The 17,721-nt window shown below is 34.7% G+C and overlaps 1 protein-coding gene across 1 annotated transcript in view; it reads left to right on the top strand.

Annotated features, from left to right (window-relative positions):
- Nucleotides 1-17,264, top strand: part of WDR17 (WD repeat domain 17) — a 46,812-nt gene extending 29,548 nt beyond the window's left edge. Inside the window, exons 17-30 of the mRNA XM_066317578.1 lie at nucleotides 1,628-1,783; nucleotides 2,055-2,119; nucleotides 2,489-2,621; nucleotides 3,815-3,906; nucleotides 5,058-5,157; nucleotides 6,126-6,265; nucleotides 8,622-8,642; nucleotides 9,586-9,697; nucleotides 10,406-10,547; nucleotides 10,636-10,738; nucleotides 11,590-11,691; nucleotides 12,738-12,833; nucleotides 12,997-13,180; nucleotides 14,764-17,264. Of these exons, the coding sequence (XP_066173675.1) occupies nucleotides 1,628-1,783; nucleotides 2,055-2,119; nucleotides 2,489-2,621; nucleotides 3,815-3,906; nucleotides 5,058-5,157; nucleotides 6,126-6,265; nucleotides 8,622-8,642; nucleotides 9,586-9,697; nucleotides 10,406-10,547; nucleotides 10,636-10,738; nucleotides 11,590-11,691; nucleotides 12,738-12,833; nucleotides 12,997-13,180; nucleotides 14,764-14,883 (1,566 nt within the window). The 3' untranslated portion in view covers nucleotides 14,884-17,264. The remainder of the gene's footprint in view (nucleotides 1-1,627; nucleotides 1,784-2,054; nucleotides 2,120-2,488; nucleotides 2,622-3,814; nucleotides 3,907-5,057; nucleotides 5,158-6,125; nucleotides 6,266-8,621; nucleotides 8,643-9,585; nucleotides 9,698-10,405; nucleotides 10,548-10,635; nucleotides 10,739-11,589; nucleotides 11,692-12,737; nucleotides 12,834-12,996; nucleotides 13,181-14,763) is intronic.
- Nucleotides 17,265-17,721: the final 457 nt, after the last annotated feature.

Below are 17,721 nucleotides of genomic sequence, written 5' to 3'. Positions count from 1 at the left end.
TAATCCTATGAAGCTCTCTTTGTGTGTCCATGTGTCCAGAAAAACAGTTTTCTCAGCCAGTTAGCCTTAGAAGACATTAAATCTTGGCTAGTGCAGTGTCAGCAGCCTGTTTATCCCTGCAACATGATTTTATGCATTTATAATTCCAGTGACCTGGAGTAACTACAGTAATTGCTGGTCATTCTATAGACACAGATTAAGTGTTCACATTAATTAAAAGTTCTTGCTGACTCAGAATCTTGTTTGAGAGCTTTAAGAGAAAGTACGGGGTTGGGTAATGGTGACTGCTTGTTAAAGACTGCTAATACTCTCTTTTCCTTAGGAAACTAAATAATGACACTGCGGCACCTACACATTTCAGGATGAAGTAAGGGTGTAGAGCAACTCTGGACTTCAGCATGAAAATAATAAAAAAATATAGAGGTGCTGAGAAAAAAAATTAATGTCATGTGTTTTTTAAAAAAAACCCAGCAGAACCTTGGAAGCTGCCACTGGTCTGAAACTAATCCCCCGCAGTCCCCCAGGGCTAGCTCAATTTCTTGGGAGGCTTTGGGGGAATATTTCAGGGATAGGGCAAAAGATCCAAAAGAGGCTCTTACCCCCAGGGTTGATCCAAGACGTTTATTCCAGGAGGGGAAATGAGGGCAGGAGGCCCAGAGGGCAAGGGAGGTCTAGAAGGCTGGAGCCTTGGAGAGCCAGAGGGCAAGAGGAAGAAAGAGGAAGAACAGACCCTTATCAAGGCTTCTGCCCAGGGGCGATGGCTGGATCTCAGCCAATTGGGTCAAGAACGGAAGGAAGGGTAAAACTACATGGTTACAGGCTTCAGGGGTCCTGGGGAAAAACAATTCCCCAGAAAAATACAACACTGGTCTTCGTGGCAGTTTATTTTGGTGAAGAATGTTCAAAATTTGTTCTCCATCTGCAAAGTCATGAATAGCCAAATGCCATCATTGTGCATTGATGATAGAATTTAACTTAGTATTCTTGAAATAGGAATTTCCCTTTGCTTTTTTTTTCCTGTACATGTAATTCTTTTGCAGCTTTTTTCTCAGACTCTGCCAGATGAAGAGATTTAATCTTACCTTCCCAACTAATATAAACATTGCAGTAGTTGGGAATATAAATAATTTCTTGGCCATAAGGTTAACGGGGAATGACAGATCAGACCACAGAGCCTGTTGTCTACCAGTTAAGCATACTGTCTTTGTTATTTCTTTATGTGGACATCATTATAATGGTAATATGTACAGTTTTCCGCTCTGTGTATGGTTTATGTTCACAAATATTTTTTTTTAAGTTTTAAAGTATCAAGATTTTTACAAGGGATATCTGGGTGAGTTATTATTATAGATGAGAATTAAAAAACTTAAGCGATTATAGGAAGATAATCAAAGAAAATGTATATGTGCAATAAAAACATATACTTCAACAATATACTTTCAACATAGTTCATTGTAATCTCATTGAAATCTCTTTCAAATAGCCTTTTCTCTAAAGATTTTTTTCTTAAATTATAACATTTATATTCCACTCTAATATTTGGCAATAGTCCATTCTTAAGAAAACTTGTTTTCATCACAGAAAACTTCTTAATCTTTTTGTTTGTTTGTTTGTTTGTTTCCCTCAGTCCAAGGCACAAGAACTGACAACAATAAAGATGTCTAAGTTTGGTGGTGGTATTGGTGCACCAAGCAAAGAGGAAAGACTCAAAGAAGCTGCAGAAATACATTTAAGATTAGGACAAATTCAGCGATATTGTGAGCTAATGGTAGAACTTGGAGAGGTAAGATATCAGAACACTGCTGAAGAATAAAAAAATATGAAAGTTTCTGAAAACCAGCTATCCTAGCAAAGATGGGAAGGCAATGAATGGGTTACAATGAGTCATCTTGTTTCACTTATTTTTAACATATGCAGTCTAAAGCACAGCTCATTCCCTGTTAAACTGTTGACAAAACATTTATTTTTAATGGAAGAAAAGTTACAGTAGTTTTAAATATGGCTGCTTCTCAAACATAAATGATCAAGTTAAATGCATTGCTGCTTTCTTCTAGTGGGACAAAGCTCTCTCAGTTGCACCTGGTGTATCAATGAAATATTGGAGGAAGTTAATGCAAAGGTAAGTTAATTAAACTATGTTGGTGAATTGTAGCTTCAGTTTATAAAAGGACACTGACAGGTAGGAAGAATGAGATTTACTTGTCTTTTGTTAGAGCATTCTAGTGATGTTACTTTTTGTTCACTAAGCTTTGGGATAGAACTGTGGAGGATTTCAACAATATCTTTGTATACAAAAATCAAAGGGTTGAACATAAATTGCAAATTTATAAACTCTTTAATGCGGTATTCACAGTTTGTAATTCTGGAAACGCAGGTAAGTTCTAGTGAACTTTATTCAGCTTCATCTAACACCTATACCATATAGACAAGTTTGATGATTGTTCATATATGTAGATCTTTCTTGTTTATTTATTAATTTGTTTAATAGGAGAGCTGATCAGTTAATTCAGGAAGAAAATGATGATGTCATCCCATACTGTATAGCTATCGGAGATGTGAAGAAGCTGGTTTCTTTCTTTACTTCAAGAGGTCAGCTTAAAGAGGCTCTACTTGTTGCACAGGTATTAATAGATTTATACCGGTGTGGGAGAGTTATTTAGCTCTTAGCTTGTAACTCAGAGTATACCATGCATATTTAAAAGGCTAGCTCTTTTCACTTTAGCAAAACAGCTGAATAAAGATGGCCTAGTCTTTACTTCCATGTTGTATCGACCAGTTTTTATACAGAAATCATAAGAAGGTGGTACCTCATTTTTACAGATTTAAAGCCTGATTCTTCTAAACTGCAACCAAATTACCATAAAGAAAACTGATGTGTTCAATTTCAGTTGAAATGGAACCTGATTTTCAACAGCCAGTATTGCCCTTAATGAAATTCATGTAGGACTTGATCTCTCTTGAATTTTTACTGAGAAATCATCTGTATGCTTTAGCTAAATAGCTGAATAATATACAGAATGTAATTTTGACACATGCTGAGATTTAACAAGTTATAATGTTTGAACTTTAGAGCAAGTTAAAGCTTCAGAAAGATCTTAGTTGTTCATGTAAGAGAGAGATTGCAGAGACATTACAATTCATAGAATAGTCTATGAGCAACAAAATGCCAGGATTTACTTTCCCTTGTAACTGAGCCCTGAGGTTTAACGGTGTTATCCCAGCTACATCTTAAAGCATGTGAAAGAATTTCAAAAAATCACAGAATCAATTAGGTTAGAAATGACCTCTCAGATCACTGAGTCCAACTCTTGCCCAACCACAACTTTGTCAACTGATTTCATTTTAACTCACATTGATCTATTTGTATTTAACGTTAGAAATAAATTATTTCTAACAGATACAAAGAAAAGTTCACCTTAAGCCACTGTATGGCAAATCTTTCCAGATTTGTTGGTATACCTGCTGAGAAGTATTTGTGGAATTCATCCTTCCCTCAGAGCTGCTTGCTCCTTGGGGTGTAAAAATCAAGGTTTTAGCCTTCAGCATCCATTTTATCCAAATGCTGAAAAACCCTGCACAAATGCATAGGAAGGAAGAAGTCTCTTGCTTCGGTAGAATTCTTGAATGGCTAGATAAAACTAGGCTAAGATTTAGCTGTGAATAAGTTCATTAGTTTAAACATTCAAACATTTTCTTTGTTATAACTGGGCTTTAGAAAGTTTTTTATAGATCTTAGATTGTTGTTATTGAAAAATTTCATTTCGTCTTGAGTTTGAATTCTGCATTAATTAATCTGTATTTTATTCACTTCCAGGCAGCTTGTGAAGGAAATATACAGATGTTACCACTCTACACAACCAGTGGAACTTCAAATTCTGGTGGAAACAATACAGATGATTATAATGAGTAAGTTGTTCTAGTTTATAACGATAAACCTCATCTTACTGCAGAGTGTAAAGTCATCAAGGGAGATAAAGCACAGTGGTTTGATTTGGCTTCAGCAAGGTAGAGTTCAACAAAATATTGCATCTTCTAGTACGTAGTTAGTGGAGTTACTGACTACGTGATGCTACACTAATTTCTCTATTGTGCCTCCTAGCACAAAATGGATTTTTCATATGTATGTATTATAATTATAAATATCCTTTTTACTTGCTTACTATTTAAGATGCATTCCTGTGCATTAAATATATATAGCATATTAACTGAGAACTTTTGGTAAGTAAGATTTAAGATTAAAAAATATCTGTGATCTCCTGTTATTACATGTTATCTCCTCCTGAATCTTTGCTATTTTGTCATCAGTGAAGGTTCAGATAATGTAAAATAAAAATCAAACTGAATGAGTAGGTTTAGGTAAGATATCAGGAAAAAATTCTTTACTATGAGAGTAGTGATGCACTGGAACAAGTTGCCCAGAGAAGCTGAGGATGCTCTAATCCTGGAAGTGTTCAAGGTGAGGTTGGATGGGGCTCTGAGTGTAGGGGAAGGTATCCCTGCCCATGGCAGGAGTCTGGAACAGAATGGTCTTTAAGGTCCCTTCCAACACAAGCCATTTTATGATTCTATGATTCTCATTGTCCATACCCAGAAAAAAACAAAAAACAACCAAATATGCACCTCTCCTTATCTCAAATAGCACTCAAAAACCTGAATTACATTATCAAGTTATAGGTGTAGTAACAAAAACAGTTTGGCGGCTAATTTACATTTTGTTCATTTACATGAGCAGTTTTAGAGCAATTAGAGAAATACTGGTCATAGTTTACAGATATAGATTGAATATTCAAATATTTGATATTTCTTCTGTCAATCTGAAGAGACATTTCCTACAGATCTAAACTTTGGGAAACTGACCCACCTCAGTATGCATCAACATAAGGAGTGGATGAAGCACAAATGGATTGCATTTTTCAAGCTAGTAGTGTCATTATCTGTGAGTCAAATATGGCAGCTTCTAGGGTACAGAAGCAAATGTGGTGAACTTTACATAAATTAAGACCCAAGGAACTCCAACCTTAAAGTGACCTTGCAGAATTCATTTTTTGTTCTTGCAGTCTGCTGCAGAAGGTCATTAAAGAATTGGCAGATTGGTATTTCCAGGATGGCCGTGCAGTGCTTGCAGCATGTTGTCATCTGGCTGTTGAAAATATAGAGGTAATATTTTTTTTCTTCAATGATGAAAAAATGAACAGTGACTTCCTTTTTACATCTCCACACATTTTAAAATTTATGTATCACATTCTAAAATGGTATTTGGCATTTGTTTTTTTTATATTTATGCAGAGTTAGATAGTTATAGTATTAAAAGTTAGTAGCAAAACTCCCTTGATTCTATTAAATTCAAGATTTCTCTCATGCACAGAAGGTAGCATGTTGCTGCTGAATTTTATTTACAATATCTTGTTATTTTAGACAATAGAAGATACTTAAGTACTTTAGATAGATACATCTAAGTGTTACTGTTTATGGTGACTCAAAATACCCAGGCAGAACTGGAAGTTATCCTGCTAAAGAAGACACAGTCATCCACCTTGAAGAATATGCAGTCTTAATGAAGAAGTAAATAGGAAAAAAAACAAACACCCCCTCAATATAAAATAAATATAATTCCATCTCAATGAGCTATTCTGAGAAAAATTGAGAGTCAGTTAATGCTTATATTTCTAAATAGACATATTTCAAGTTTTTGTATAATCTTACAGGGTTTCACATTCTGCTATGCCTATCGGTAACTATGATCGCTCAAAGAGAGTAAGAACAGGACAATCCTTCCCGTTTTATTGGGGTTTTGAGTCTCCTTTCATTGAAAGAGAGGGGGAAATATACACTCTGAATGCTTGTGTCCTTAATATTAGGTGTATTTTAGTTATCATATTTATGTGGCCTCTTCATTTGAATAAAAGAAGATTCTGCTAGAGGAAATCTATTTGGTTGCTTAAAAACACATTAACACATGGTACACAATTATTTACTCATTCATATACTCACATATATGATTGAGTTTAACTATTGCATATATTGTCCTTCTGTATAAAGCCTCATAAGCAAATGTCATATGCTCAACATGATGAATGCCCAAAACTGCTCATGTCCCTTAATGCTATAATTTTTCATTGAGCAAGGTTGCGATGGCAAACCTGATTCGTGGAAATGAACTGGAGCTGGCAATCAGTGTGGGTACTGTCTTGGGAGAAAGTGCAGCGCAAGCAACACATTATGCCCTAGAATTACTAGCAAGAAAATGTATGGCAGTAATAACATGGTAAGAATTTCTTAATCCAAAGATTTATTTTTTTAAATTTTCTCCCTGACAAAGCAATCAAGGTGTGTCATTGTGAAACTTTTGTAGAGATCAAACCACCATGGGAGGGAGAAAAAAAAATGCTGCTTGGATAAAAATTGTTATATTAGACCTTGGAAGTACAGGGCATGCAAATGTTCTGCTTTAATCTCAAAATGCACTTTGTAAATGAGAGAGGAGTCATTGTCAGAATATGAGACTCACTGAAAAAAAAACCTAGGTACTTGGGCAATAGGTAGCCTATGAAGTCCTGATTTGTACTGAGTAAAAAGAACAGCCTTAAAATAGTAAGGCTGGAATTGAGTTAAAAAGTCAAAAGGAAGAGCTCAAGTAGGATATGGGAGTGATTTTTAAGTACTTGATTGAAAAATATAAAACTACAAGTATGAGGAATTATCTTCTGTTGGTGTTAGAAACACAAGATTCCTGCAAAGATTTAAGGATAAAAAAGGATTACTATTTAATTCTGCAGAAGTAACTTCTCTTTTGCATATAGGGGAAGCCTGTGGTAATTTTTTTTCCCCTCATTGTAATGTTTTTACTTTGAAGAATATGACTTTATGGTTTTTATCTAACAATTAAGAAACAGAAAACCTTCCTAAGGTGTATTTGGCAGCTGGTTTGTAATTAACATTTTGTAGAAAATGTGTACTTAAAGAGTTAAGGTTCAGTTTTTCTTCTACAGTTAGTATTTGCTAGTGTAATGTAGAGGTAGCCTGAGAGAAACACAATGGAACTCCTTTCTACAGAACATTTAGCTTTCATTAGACACTGAAGGATTGTAGAAAAAGATAAAATAAGAAACTGGTGATATGCTGGTTTTATTTTGCAATGGTTTAACATGTCTGCATTGCACCAGTCTTAATAGAGCTGTTTTGGCAACTCCATCTGCGGCTTCTAAAGTGTCTGAAGCTCCTTCTTTGATCTCCCTGCCTTCATTGCAAAGGGTGATTTTATGTAGCCTCCAATAGGAAGCACTGGATGTAGAGTTAAGAAAAAAGTGTTTCTTTTTTTCCAAGTCTGTAACAAAAGCCTGTTACGATCTCAGGGCTGTAATTAGTGCTTAAAATGATATGGCATTTATGTTTATCCCCATTAAGCTTCTGTAAACTTACAGTATGTGTACACTGAATGTGTACACAGGTATAGATGATAAAATTTTAAAGCGGTGTACTGCATATAGCCCAAGTATATATCTGGGTTGGTCAATGGGTTTCACACACTATACTGAACATCCTGCAGTCTTGGACTCTGATTTTCAGCCATTACAACATATTTTTTATACTCTGTAGGAAAAGATCAGAGATTCATTAATCTCTTTGTTTTGTAATAAAGAGATTTTCACACAGCATGATCCCCATGGTTAACTGCATTCCTAAGATCATGTACAGGGAAGCTGGAGTTCAACGGTCTCTGATATTTGAAGAGTTCCCTTTTTTTTACTGGTTGTTATGCTTAGGGATATCCATCAGCTGGCAACATTTTACTGCAGCAAAACACTTAATTCTAGACACCAAAAGGAATACCAAAAGGACCTTGATAGGCTAACAGAGAAATCAGTTACTCGTGGAATGTTTCTTGGGTTTTGGTTGGTTGTTTTTAGAAATTCGCCAAAATATAAAATCAACCCAAAAATTAATTTAAAACTAAACATTCATGCACTTCCCCAAATCTAGAGCCTCTGGAAAATGTGTGAGTGTTTAAGGACACATTTTTATTTGTATTTAACACCTAAATACTGTCAAAAGCAACTTTCTACTATTCAAAAAGTTAGTTGTATTTTACCTGGCATACTGAATTCTGCATATGCAAACCCAGCCACGTCATTTTTGATCTTTATACTTGACAGTGTTTTCAGTTTGATTCTCAAGAATCATTTCAGGTAGCACAATTTGTCGGCTATCATATAAGGCTTCTTTGAATTACTTTTTTTCAACAGAATACTGGATTTCACTTTTTTGACAAGACAATTTTTAATCACTTAAAAAACATTTAAATTGCTTATGAAGGTTAATGCATATGAGTAAGTGATCTTGAAAATGGCTCAAGAATTATCCTAGAAATATCCTAGATTCTGAAAGAATGCTTGGAAAAGTGGCTACTGCGCAGTAATAATATCACAGGTTCTCTAAAGAACTTTTGGCATGAGTTTCTTTAGGTTATCAAAAGGCATAAAATGCAAAGTTATTTTTTTGTTGTTGTTGCTGAAGTCAGTTGCCCTGGTTCTTAGATTTGCTACTGTAGTTTAATTATTTTTTTATCAGATATTTTATCTGTAAAATAATGCAAAATTTTGTTTTCAATATCTTCCTTTTAGCTTCCCATCACTTGGATACAGGTATTTTGCTTTTTTTGGAGAAAGCTTAAGCTTATTTTTTCCCTTAATAAAGTCAAAAGCTTTTCAAATTTCTCTAAGTGTTCTCGTTTTCTATCTCTAAGTGAGATAGAAAGCAGTTGCAAACACTGGATAACAGCTTACCTGAACATTTTTAAGTTAAGGACCACAATCTGAAAATCCAGAGGAAATCAGTATGGTTTTTTGCCTTACATAAGGACAAGTCAGTCATGAGGTTCACAGGAGAAATGATGTCTGCATGAATAAAAAGAGTCCCAGAATAACCAGTTATTAAAACTTAAATAGAAAAATTTTCAAATAATTTCCTAATATTACACTTTCCCTTTGGCCATTTGTTATGTTAAAGATAGGGTAACAAATCTTAAACAAGTTTAGGAAAATGTAAGAAATGTCAGTTTGCTAGAACAGTTTTCCTTTGAGAAGGATGAAAATATGTATGACATTCTTTTCCTATATAATCTCTCTATTTCAATGGCACATTAGCACCAAGCTATTCTGGATGACCAAGAGATGTCCTATGTCATGAAGCTTTAGAAGCCTGGAATTTTGATAATGGTTTCATGTCACAGAACCACATTGCCATCTTTTCTCAAGTTTGAGGGTTTCTACTCTCCTTTCCCATCCCTGCTCATATGTTCTTTCATTTCACTTTGAGATAGTTCTGATGCTTAAGAATTGCACAGCTCTTTAATTCAACCAACTAAAGCAACAAAAAATTAATGAATGACTTTTCATGTAAGATGAATAGTTAGGCTTCATTTATTAAACAAAAAATAATTACAGATACTGAGGTTGCTTCTGCACTTCTCTGGAAATAGTACTTTTTCAGTAAAGCTTTCCTTATAAAAGGAATGTAAAAGAGAAAATAGTTTCCTTCTGTTACAAACCATCAAGAGTAACTACATGTCATCTTTTGTTTGTGCAGGGATTTAGCAGTTGATCTTCTTATGATGATTCCGGATAATAAACTGCAATTAGTAAAACTGTGTGCTTTTTATCCTGGATGCATAGCAGAAATAAATGACCTGCATGAAAAGGTACAACATAAAAGAATTTACCTGAATCTAACAAGGTTTTGTATTGATTTATTTACTAATTTCAGAAACATAAGGCCATATAGAACCACAGGATGAATTTGTCTCTTCAGTTTTATATATAACATATCCTTTTCGTTTCTATTAATCTTTGTTGACTTTATTTTCCATATTCTGTAATAAATTTAGTTCTTTATTTCTATCCTTTGTGGACTCTTTCCCTGACACACGTTACTTTCTGAAGTAGCTAATGATCTTCAGAATTACCTGCCAGTATGATTTATAACCTACTATATGTGCAGCCTAATCGTGTTTTGGCAGATCAGCTTTCTATAGCCTGTATTGTTTTACATCTTATCCCTGTAATGTCCATAAATGCCCCCTTTCCTCTTCAGCAGCAGAAGAGTCTGCTTTGGTTTTATTCCCATAGGTTGCAACTCAGACTACACATTAATTAAACAGTAGTAAAAACTTCACAAAAACATTAGCAATGAAAACTGGTACTGCTTAGCTTGAAGTTACAGAACCTTTTCCAGTGCTGGTCTGGTCTAGATGACTTTCTTAATGCCCATTATATGCAGATATGTCTTTCAGTGTCTCCTTCAGAGAGAATCTTTTCTTATTGTTATGTGCAAACATCAGTATTTCTCTGCATCTTAGAGAAGCATTTGAACCTTTCAGTAATTTTCTGGCAAAATGTTTATTTTCCAGTGTAATCTTCCTGATGTGGAAGAATGTACGAGACTGGCAGAGACAATTCAGGCAGATGGGGATGTATTTGAAACAATAAAGTACTACCTGTTAAGCACAGATCCTGAAAAGGCTCTCCCTGTTGGCATTCAGTATGTGAAAGGTATGTACTTGGATGAATAATAATTTTAAAGTGGAAGTCATTTGCATAATTTACATCATGAGATATTTTTCTTATTATTTTTCAACAGAACAGCTTTGTGGCTCAGATTGGACTTTAGATTCAGTCTTTCCGTATCTTGATCTTCTCAGTTACATACGGACTGAACAGTTAATGTTGCCTAAGTGTAGTGAGTGAGTATATTTTCCTGACTTACAAAAGTGGAACTTTCCTTAAAGGAATTTTTCGGATTGTATATAGATAGGTGGACACTGTTAGTATCTTTTTTTGTTTTGTTTAACAGAAGAGGGGCACAAAAAAAATTTCAGCAAGCATGCTCAATTCCAGTCTGGAGAATAGAATGTAGACTCTCCCAAATTTTGAAGGTTTAGCAAGAATGAAAAAGATATTTTACTGCTTCTTTATCTGTGGAGTATTTACAATGTGTGAATCAATGTTGGTCTTATGTGAAGATCTTCACTTTGATCAGCTCTGGTTTCAGTTTCCTGAAGTAGTATCACAAATTATGTGGGCTTTTATATCAAAACATTAAGGAAGGTTGGGCTGCCACTCTCAGAATTAACTCTAAAATGGTTGGATAGCTCTGATTCACCTTTATGATGGAAGGCTGAAACTAGGCCTAGGTGCCTACACAAGCATGCATGTGAAGAATGAAAAGGAGAAAAAAGCTGGGGAAATTTGATGAAACTGAAATGAACACTAGTATTTGGGGCAGTTCTATTTACATTTGGAGTTCTATCACATTAAAATTCTGAGTGATGTTTTTGTAACTCTACATGCTTGTGCTTAAAAATTATGTTGTACATGCCATTTCATATTTAATAATGGAGATCAATATGAAGCAGATGGACTCTGTTTTAGCAAGTCCATGACACAGAAAGTAAGCATAATCTGCAAATATATATTCTCCACAAAAGGTGGATGGATAAAGTAGATTTTAAAATTTTAACATTAATATGAGTTTGTTTAATGTTTTTTTCCAAATGCTTGTTATTTTTCATGATTGATATGTGTTCATTTATAGATTTCGGAATGAGTTGCTGATTTTGTGTGGTTATGTTGGTGCTTTACTTGCTATCAGAAGAGAGTACAATAGCATTGTACCTGCACTGTATGAGTATACAAGGTAATACTGTGTTTTCATTAACTCTGAGGAATCTCAGTCCTTATTATGACATATTCCATACATTGACCCCACTTCTTCACATCCCATCTCAAAAAAATAAAAATGTCTTCCTTCTTAGCTATCCTCATGTCTGAAACTTGGTGAGACAATTGGAAAAAGAGAAGAGGATCATTTGTTTGTTGTTGGGTGTTTTTTTCTTTTCTGAAACTAAAAAAAAACAAGATGAAATACAACCTTTTACAGAAGGGCTATTCTGATATGGATATTATTAGATTAGTAACAAGCAGTCTCTGAGACTCATTTTGTGATACTTTTGGCTGTAAAGCTTTCAATTATCCTATGATATAAAGAACTACAGAACAATATAGCTCGAAGTTTTCTTCTTGGATTGCTCAATATCTTCAGGATTAACAGATTTTTAATTTCCAGCCCATCCTTAACTGGACACTTACCTGCTTAAGGCTGACAATTTACATGCTTAAGCAGGACAATTTTAATGTATCCCAACACAAATGAAAGGTGGTGGAATTAAATCAAGTAGTAACTGCCCCCTATATTTTATTTTGATAAATAAAAAATGTGTCCACTGCAAGGACTTTGAAACTGTTTTCTGCAAGTGAAGCAAGGCCGTCCCAAAGTATGTGTTGAACCATATTTCTCTAACTGCATTTTTACCATATGTAGTATATTTAGGCAAAATCGATCCTTAATTCTAGTAAAGTTGACAATATTAAGAAATAAAAACACATATAACCCTGAAATATAGAGTGGACTCAAATTTAAAAAAAATACAGCAAATTCAATAAGGTGTAAATAAGGATAACTAAGATAAAATTTATATCAAAAGCTATACTTTTATATCTAATATGTGTGTTACTAGAGTTTAATATAGTGTATATTTTGAAGGATTCATTTATTTCCATAGTTATTCTCTATCCAATCAGAAAAAGTTTTACTTTATTACAGTCTATCATGTCTTTCTTCTAAGAAAATAGTCATCATTAGGTTTAGTTTGGACTAACAATACTACTTGCATTCCTTTTCAGTCAGCTTTTAAAAAGACGTGAAGTATCCGTACCTTTGAAGATTGAACAGCTTTCTGAGGAATTAGACGCGTGGAGAGCTTGCACACAATCAAACAAGTAGGTGGAAAAATATAAAATTACCATGAATGAGACTAGTAGTAACTGTTTAGTTGTAAATTTATTCCTTCTGTAAAGTCTGAATGTCACTGCTTTGCAGATCTTAATTTCTAACACAAATTAGGAAGCAAAGTTGAAACCCCAATTTCTTTTATGTTCCTAGGCCTACAGATGAGCTGCCATGCACCCCGCCCTCTGAATCGCAGAGAGCGCTGTATTCAGTACTCGTATCGCGAATCCAAGATGAGCCTCTGAAAGGATTGGTTGGGCCAGACTGTGTCACTGGATCAAATCTTCCTAGTCACTCAGATGTTCATACCTCTTGTTTGACTGGGTTAAAGATCCAGGTACGGTTTCAGAGAGCTGAAGTGTTCTTTCTTGCTGATAGCATTGGCTTCTTGTGAGGTTGCCATAAATCAGTGGTCCCTCCCACCATTTGGCTGGTAAAAGACTTACTCTGTTATCACAGGAGCAGAATTAAAGGTGACAGGCAGTAACATCTGCTATATAAGAAAGGCTATATAGAGAATTGTCCAATAAGTGCATGTTATCTTATTGGCTACTCCCTCACCACAGCTTGAATAAAAGACTGGAAATTATCTGTCTTCAGCCACATACTAACATTTTTCTGGTTTTGTTTTTTCTCACTATGGAAATGCATACTACAAAACTTGGAATTCATCACTAATTAAATCCAGATATTAGAATACTAATCCACTTCAGTCCTTATAACACCTCTTTAGCATATCTTGTTATTTTAAGAAAGAGAAAGAAAGATCTTTAAGAAAGAAAATTGAAAGATCCTGAAAACACTACTCCTGACTCCAGACAATGCCTCATGCGAATTTACTTTCCTAGGTGATGCTGAATCTTTTTCCCCTGTCCAGTGTAAGATGTCAGCCCAAAGAGTAACAGGGTGGTTTAGAGACTAAGAGGGATAGATAGTTTTGTAACAAAAACTGAAGTTTACAAAATGCTAATGGGATTTTTGAGGTAAACAAAATTCTCAACTGCTCACCGTTAATCTAAAAAATCTTGCTCTCAACACTTCCAGATTAGATCAGTGGTCTCTGTCTATGGCTATACTCTCAACATTTGCTAACAGCCATGTAAAGCTACCACTGTTACAATGCATTCAACAAGAATAGCAAATATGGTGTCACCAGCTTGTCATCTACAGGATCCTTGTTTGTGGATTAGGATACATTAGGAGTCATGGCTTTAGGCATGCTGATCAGCTCCACAATCAAAATCAGCTAATATTAAAGTAAAGCAGCCTACTTACATAGGTTTACAAGTTTTCCGTAGCAAGTTTGGAGAGCATAACTCTTTAAGAAAGCACTGAAACTGAACTGCAGCTTTGAGAGCAGATTTTGTCAAAGTAATTAGCAAATAGTTCTTTTTCCATCACATGAATGAGTACTTTGTCCTTTTCATAGTGAATATTTCAAATTATTCTGTAGACTGCATGTAGACTCTGTTTTCAAACAAGTCATAGAGGCATTACATCAGGGATTTTTGTGGATAGGAAAAAGCACAAATCACCAGAAATAATGACAGATGTGATGAAATATGGACAGTATTCTGAAGAAAAATGCTTGTTACCTCAGTTTCTAATTCAAGCTCAATTTGACTCTAGAATATTTGACAAGCATATATAAAATAACAATAAAACACCTCAATCTAAAAATTTAAATATTATGAAAGGTTAGGTTGACAGATTTGGAAACATAAGTGCCCTCAATTCATAATGTGTAGCTGTTATCAGAGTTGTAAGTGAGTGAGGAAAAATTTCTGTATGAACATAGTGGATAGATCTAAACAAGGTTTTTATGCTCTTCTCAGATAAAATATGCTTTCTGTTGTGGCCTTTACACAATACAGCTATGATTTCTTTTTCTTTCCCTTCCCAAACATTTTTGCTATACAGGGTCCTGTGTTCTTCCTTGAAGATGGAAAATCTGCTGTTTCACTGAATGATGCTTTGATGTGGGCCAAAGTGAATCCTTTTTCACCATTAGGAACAGGAATACGACTTAACCCATTTTGATGAGGTGTTTCCTCTACTTCATAGTGCTTAAAGTAACAGTCTGGGGGTTAATGCTTATTTAACCTTGATCATCAATGGACAGAAAGTTGGTAGTTGATTCCTCCTGAAGGTCAATTACTTGAACTTTGAAAATTGTAAAACAAGAACAAAAGGATTTCTATACAAATGTTTGTTGAGAATCCAAAGAAAAATGTTATTTGATAATCCAAAGAAAAAGTCCTAATTTCATATATAGCCATGTCATTTTTTTTAGTAAGAATATTGTCGTCAGACAATTAGTTTCGTCAACTATGTGTGAATAGATGCTTTGTAAAGAAAGCAACTATCTACACATTAGCAAAATATTGATAACAAACCCCATAAACACTTTTCCAAACATATAATAATAGAATGACTTTATGGATAGCCACTGCAACCTTTTTTTTAGAATGACTGGAATATTTTGGCTGTTTCACACTGTCCCCCTTTTTAATTTGAACTAATTTTGACACACATTTTTGGTTCTAAAGCAAAAGTAAAATTTAAAGAGTAGATGGGTTTTTTCATCCACTTGTTATTGTGTTTAAATAACAGTACAAATAAAAGGTCACTTATGTTTTGTTTAGATTATCTATTATTATCTATTTATATTATCTAGATTACAAAATTCTTTTTTCTAATAGGATCATATTTGGCGACGTTCCCCATTACACTTTTACTGGAGGCTAAAACTCTTTATAAACCTTTTTTTCTTTTTCAAAGGCTTTGTAAGGAACAAATACCATATTTATTGAAGTTATTTAACTATGCTATGTACATTAAAATGCTTGTTTTCTTTTTACATTTTGTATTAGTTAAAAACATGCATATAGTATGACAGATGAGAAGTAAATACTCATGCATATATATTTTTATTTCCTAAATCTGTGCTCAAATGGAAAAACAGTTATGGCAATAGAATACTAAAATATTTAAACTTTAAAGCTGTGTATAGTATGGAGTTTAATTATAAGGCAAATATTATACTCATTATTCTTATTAAGAATTCTCATAATCAGAATTTCTCACCTGTAGAAAAGATGCCTTGGTTTACAATAGTCTTTATTAGCTTAATTGATGGAACATAAGCAGAAATCTACTTTATCTGTTCTTACATTTTTTGCTGCTGCTTTAAAAGAAATTTTAAACAATTATTTAAATTCCTGATAGTTACATGAAATGTAAAGAGGTTGCAATTAAAAATTGGCAGAACTATTTCTATAGAAACTGTTATAAAACTGGAAATAGTATCAGGTCTGTATTTAGCAGATCCTATCAAACCATCCTCCATATAGAGATAAGCCTTGCCCTTATTTAACTATAGAAATAACAATGCCACCATGCTGGAAAGGTGTGATGGAGATTAGAAATAAAAGAAAATTCTAGGTTGGTTTTTTCCCTCCCTCTTTAAAATGGTAAAAATTCACTCTGGCAATGTTCTAGAGTATTATTACAGGGTTTCTGGTGCAAGAATGTATTGTGCAGAGGGAACACAGCTGTTTTCTGCCCTAAACCCCCCATTTTTGTATGTACCTGGGTGCTGGAACCAAATCTTTTACTTCCTGCAAGTATTCTTTGAAAGTGTTTTTCCTTTGTTTACTCCATGGAGCTTGCAGAAGAAGAATTCGGTTGCAGAAGTCAAAATTCATAGTTTTTGAAAGAATTTTCCATCAGTCAGTATCTGATCTTGCTTCTGTCAAATGAAAGACTATCTGTCTTTTAGCACATAAATTGTACAACCTAGTATGTAAAAGCTGTTGATACAGAGGGGGAGATTAAAGGTGAGAACTGAATATGCAGCCCCATGACTGATGATTGGGATCTGAAGCATTGACTCAACTGCCATTCTACTATATTTAAAATCTTTTGTTGTATCATAAGGATTTTTACTAATATTTCACAGTTTAAATATCTTAAATATGTAGTATAACTGCATCAGTGTGTTGCAGATGAATTGTGCCTTAACATGGAATCTTGGGCAAATCTAGTCCCTCTAAATCACAGAGTGAGGGTTAAGAATTCTTTCATTACTAAAATATAAAAATTTAGTCAAAGGGCGCTTTTTATATTGGGGATCCATCAGGTAACAGTCATTGTGAATAGCATGAGGCTGCATTTTCCTTGAAGTTGTTTGTACAGTGGTGAGTGAAGAGAATATGCAGAAAAGGTTGTAATTGTGTCTGCTGTTACAGCTGTGGTTGCAACTCTCAACTGGTTCATCATTTTCAAAAGTAATTTCAGACTGTTTGCTCATATGTAGCTTCATTGTCTAGTATAGCAAATCAAATACAGATATCTCCCCCTTAAATTAAAGAATACTTTGTCTTCAAGCGACTGTTTGACTCTTCTATAAAAGTCGTATTTTCATTTAAATGAAAAAAAACACATGAAGCTACACAACTAGTGCTTTCCAATTGCTATTAAATCTCAGTTATGTTCAACGTAACCTGGCAAAACCAAATCCATTGTTCCATGGAAATAATCTGTCCAACATTACTGACGTGTTTATAAGCTTCAGAGACAGCTTCCCTGGCAGCTGCAGTGTGAGATAGGAGATTTGGCACTTGAAGCCCATGTTGTGGGTTGGAATACTGCCCTGTTTGTTCCACCCTGTGTGGAGCTCCCGCCCGGCTGGGCCAGTGATGCTGCACCGGCCATGGCCAGAGCCGAGCGGCCCCGCAGCCCCAGGACAGGCCCAGGAGAAGCACAAGGAGAACCTTGTATTCCACAGGCTTCCTCACCCACCAGTGCAGTATCTCCTGTGGGTCTCTGGAATACTTTCAGCAAATCTGCAGGATTTCATTGTTGGATTTCTTCCCA

The sequence above is a fragment of the Sylvia atricapilla genome, chromosome 4, assembly GCF_009819655.1.
Source record: "Sylvia atricapilla isolate bSylAtr1 chromosome 4, bSylAtr1.pri, whole genome shotgun sequence".
In the NCBI taxonomy this organism is placed as follows: Eukaryota; Metazoa; Chordata; class Aves; order Passeriformes; family Sylviidae; genus Sylvia; species Sylvia atricapilla.
The sequence above is the reverse complement of the archived record's forward strand: the minus strand, read 5'-3'. Positions and strand labels throughout refer to the sequence as shown.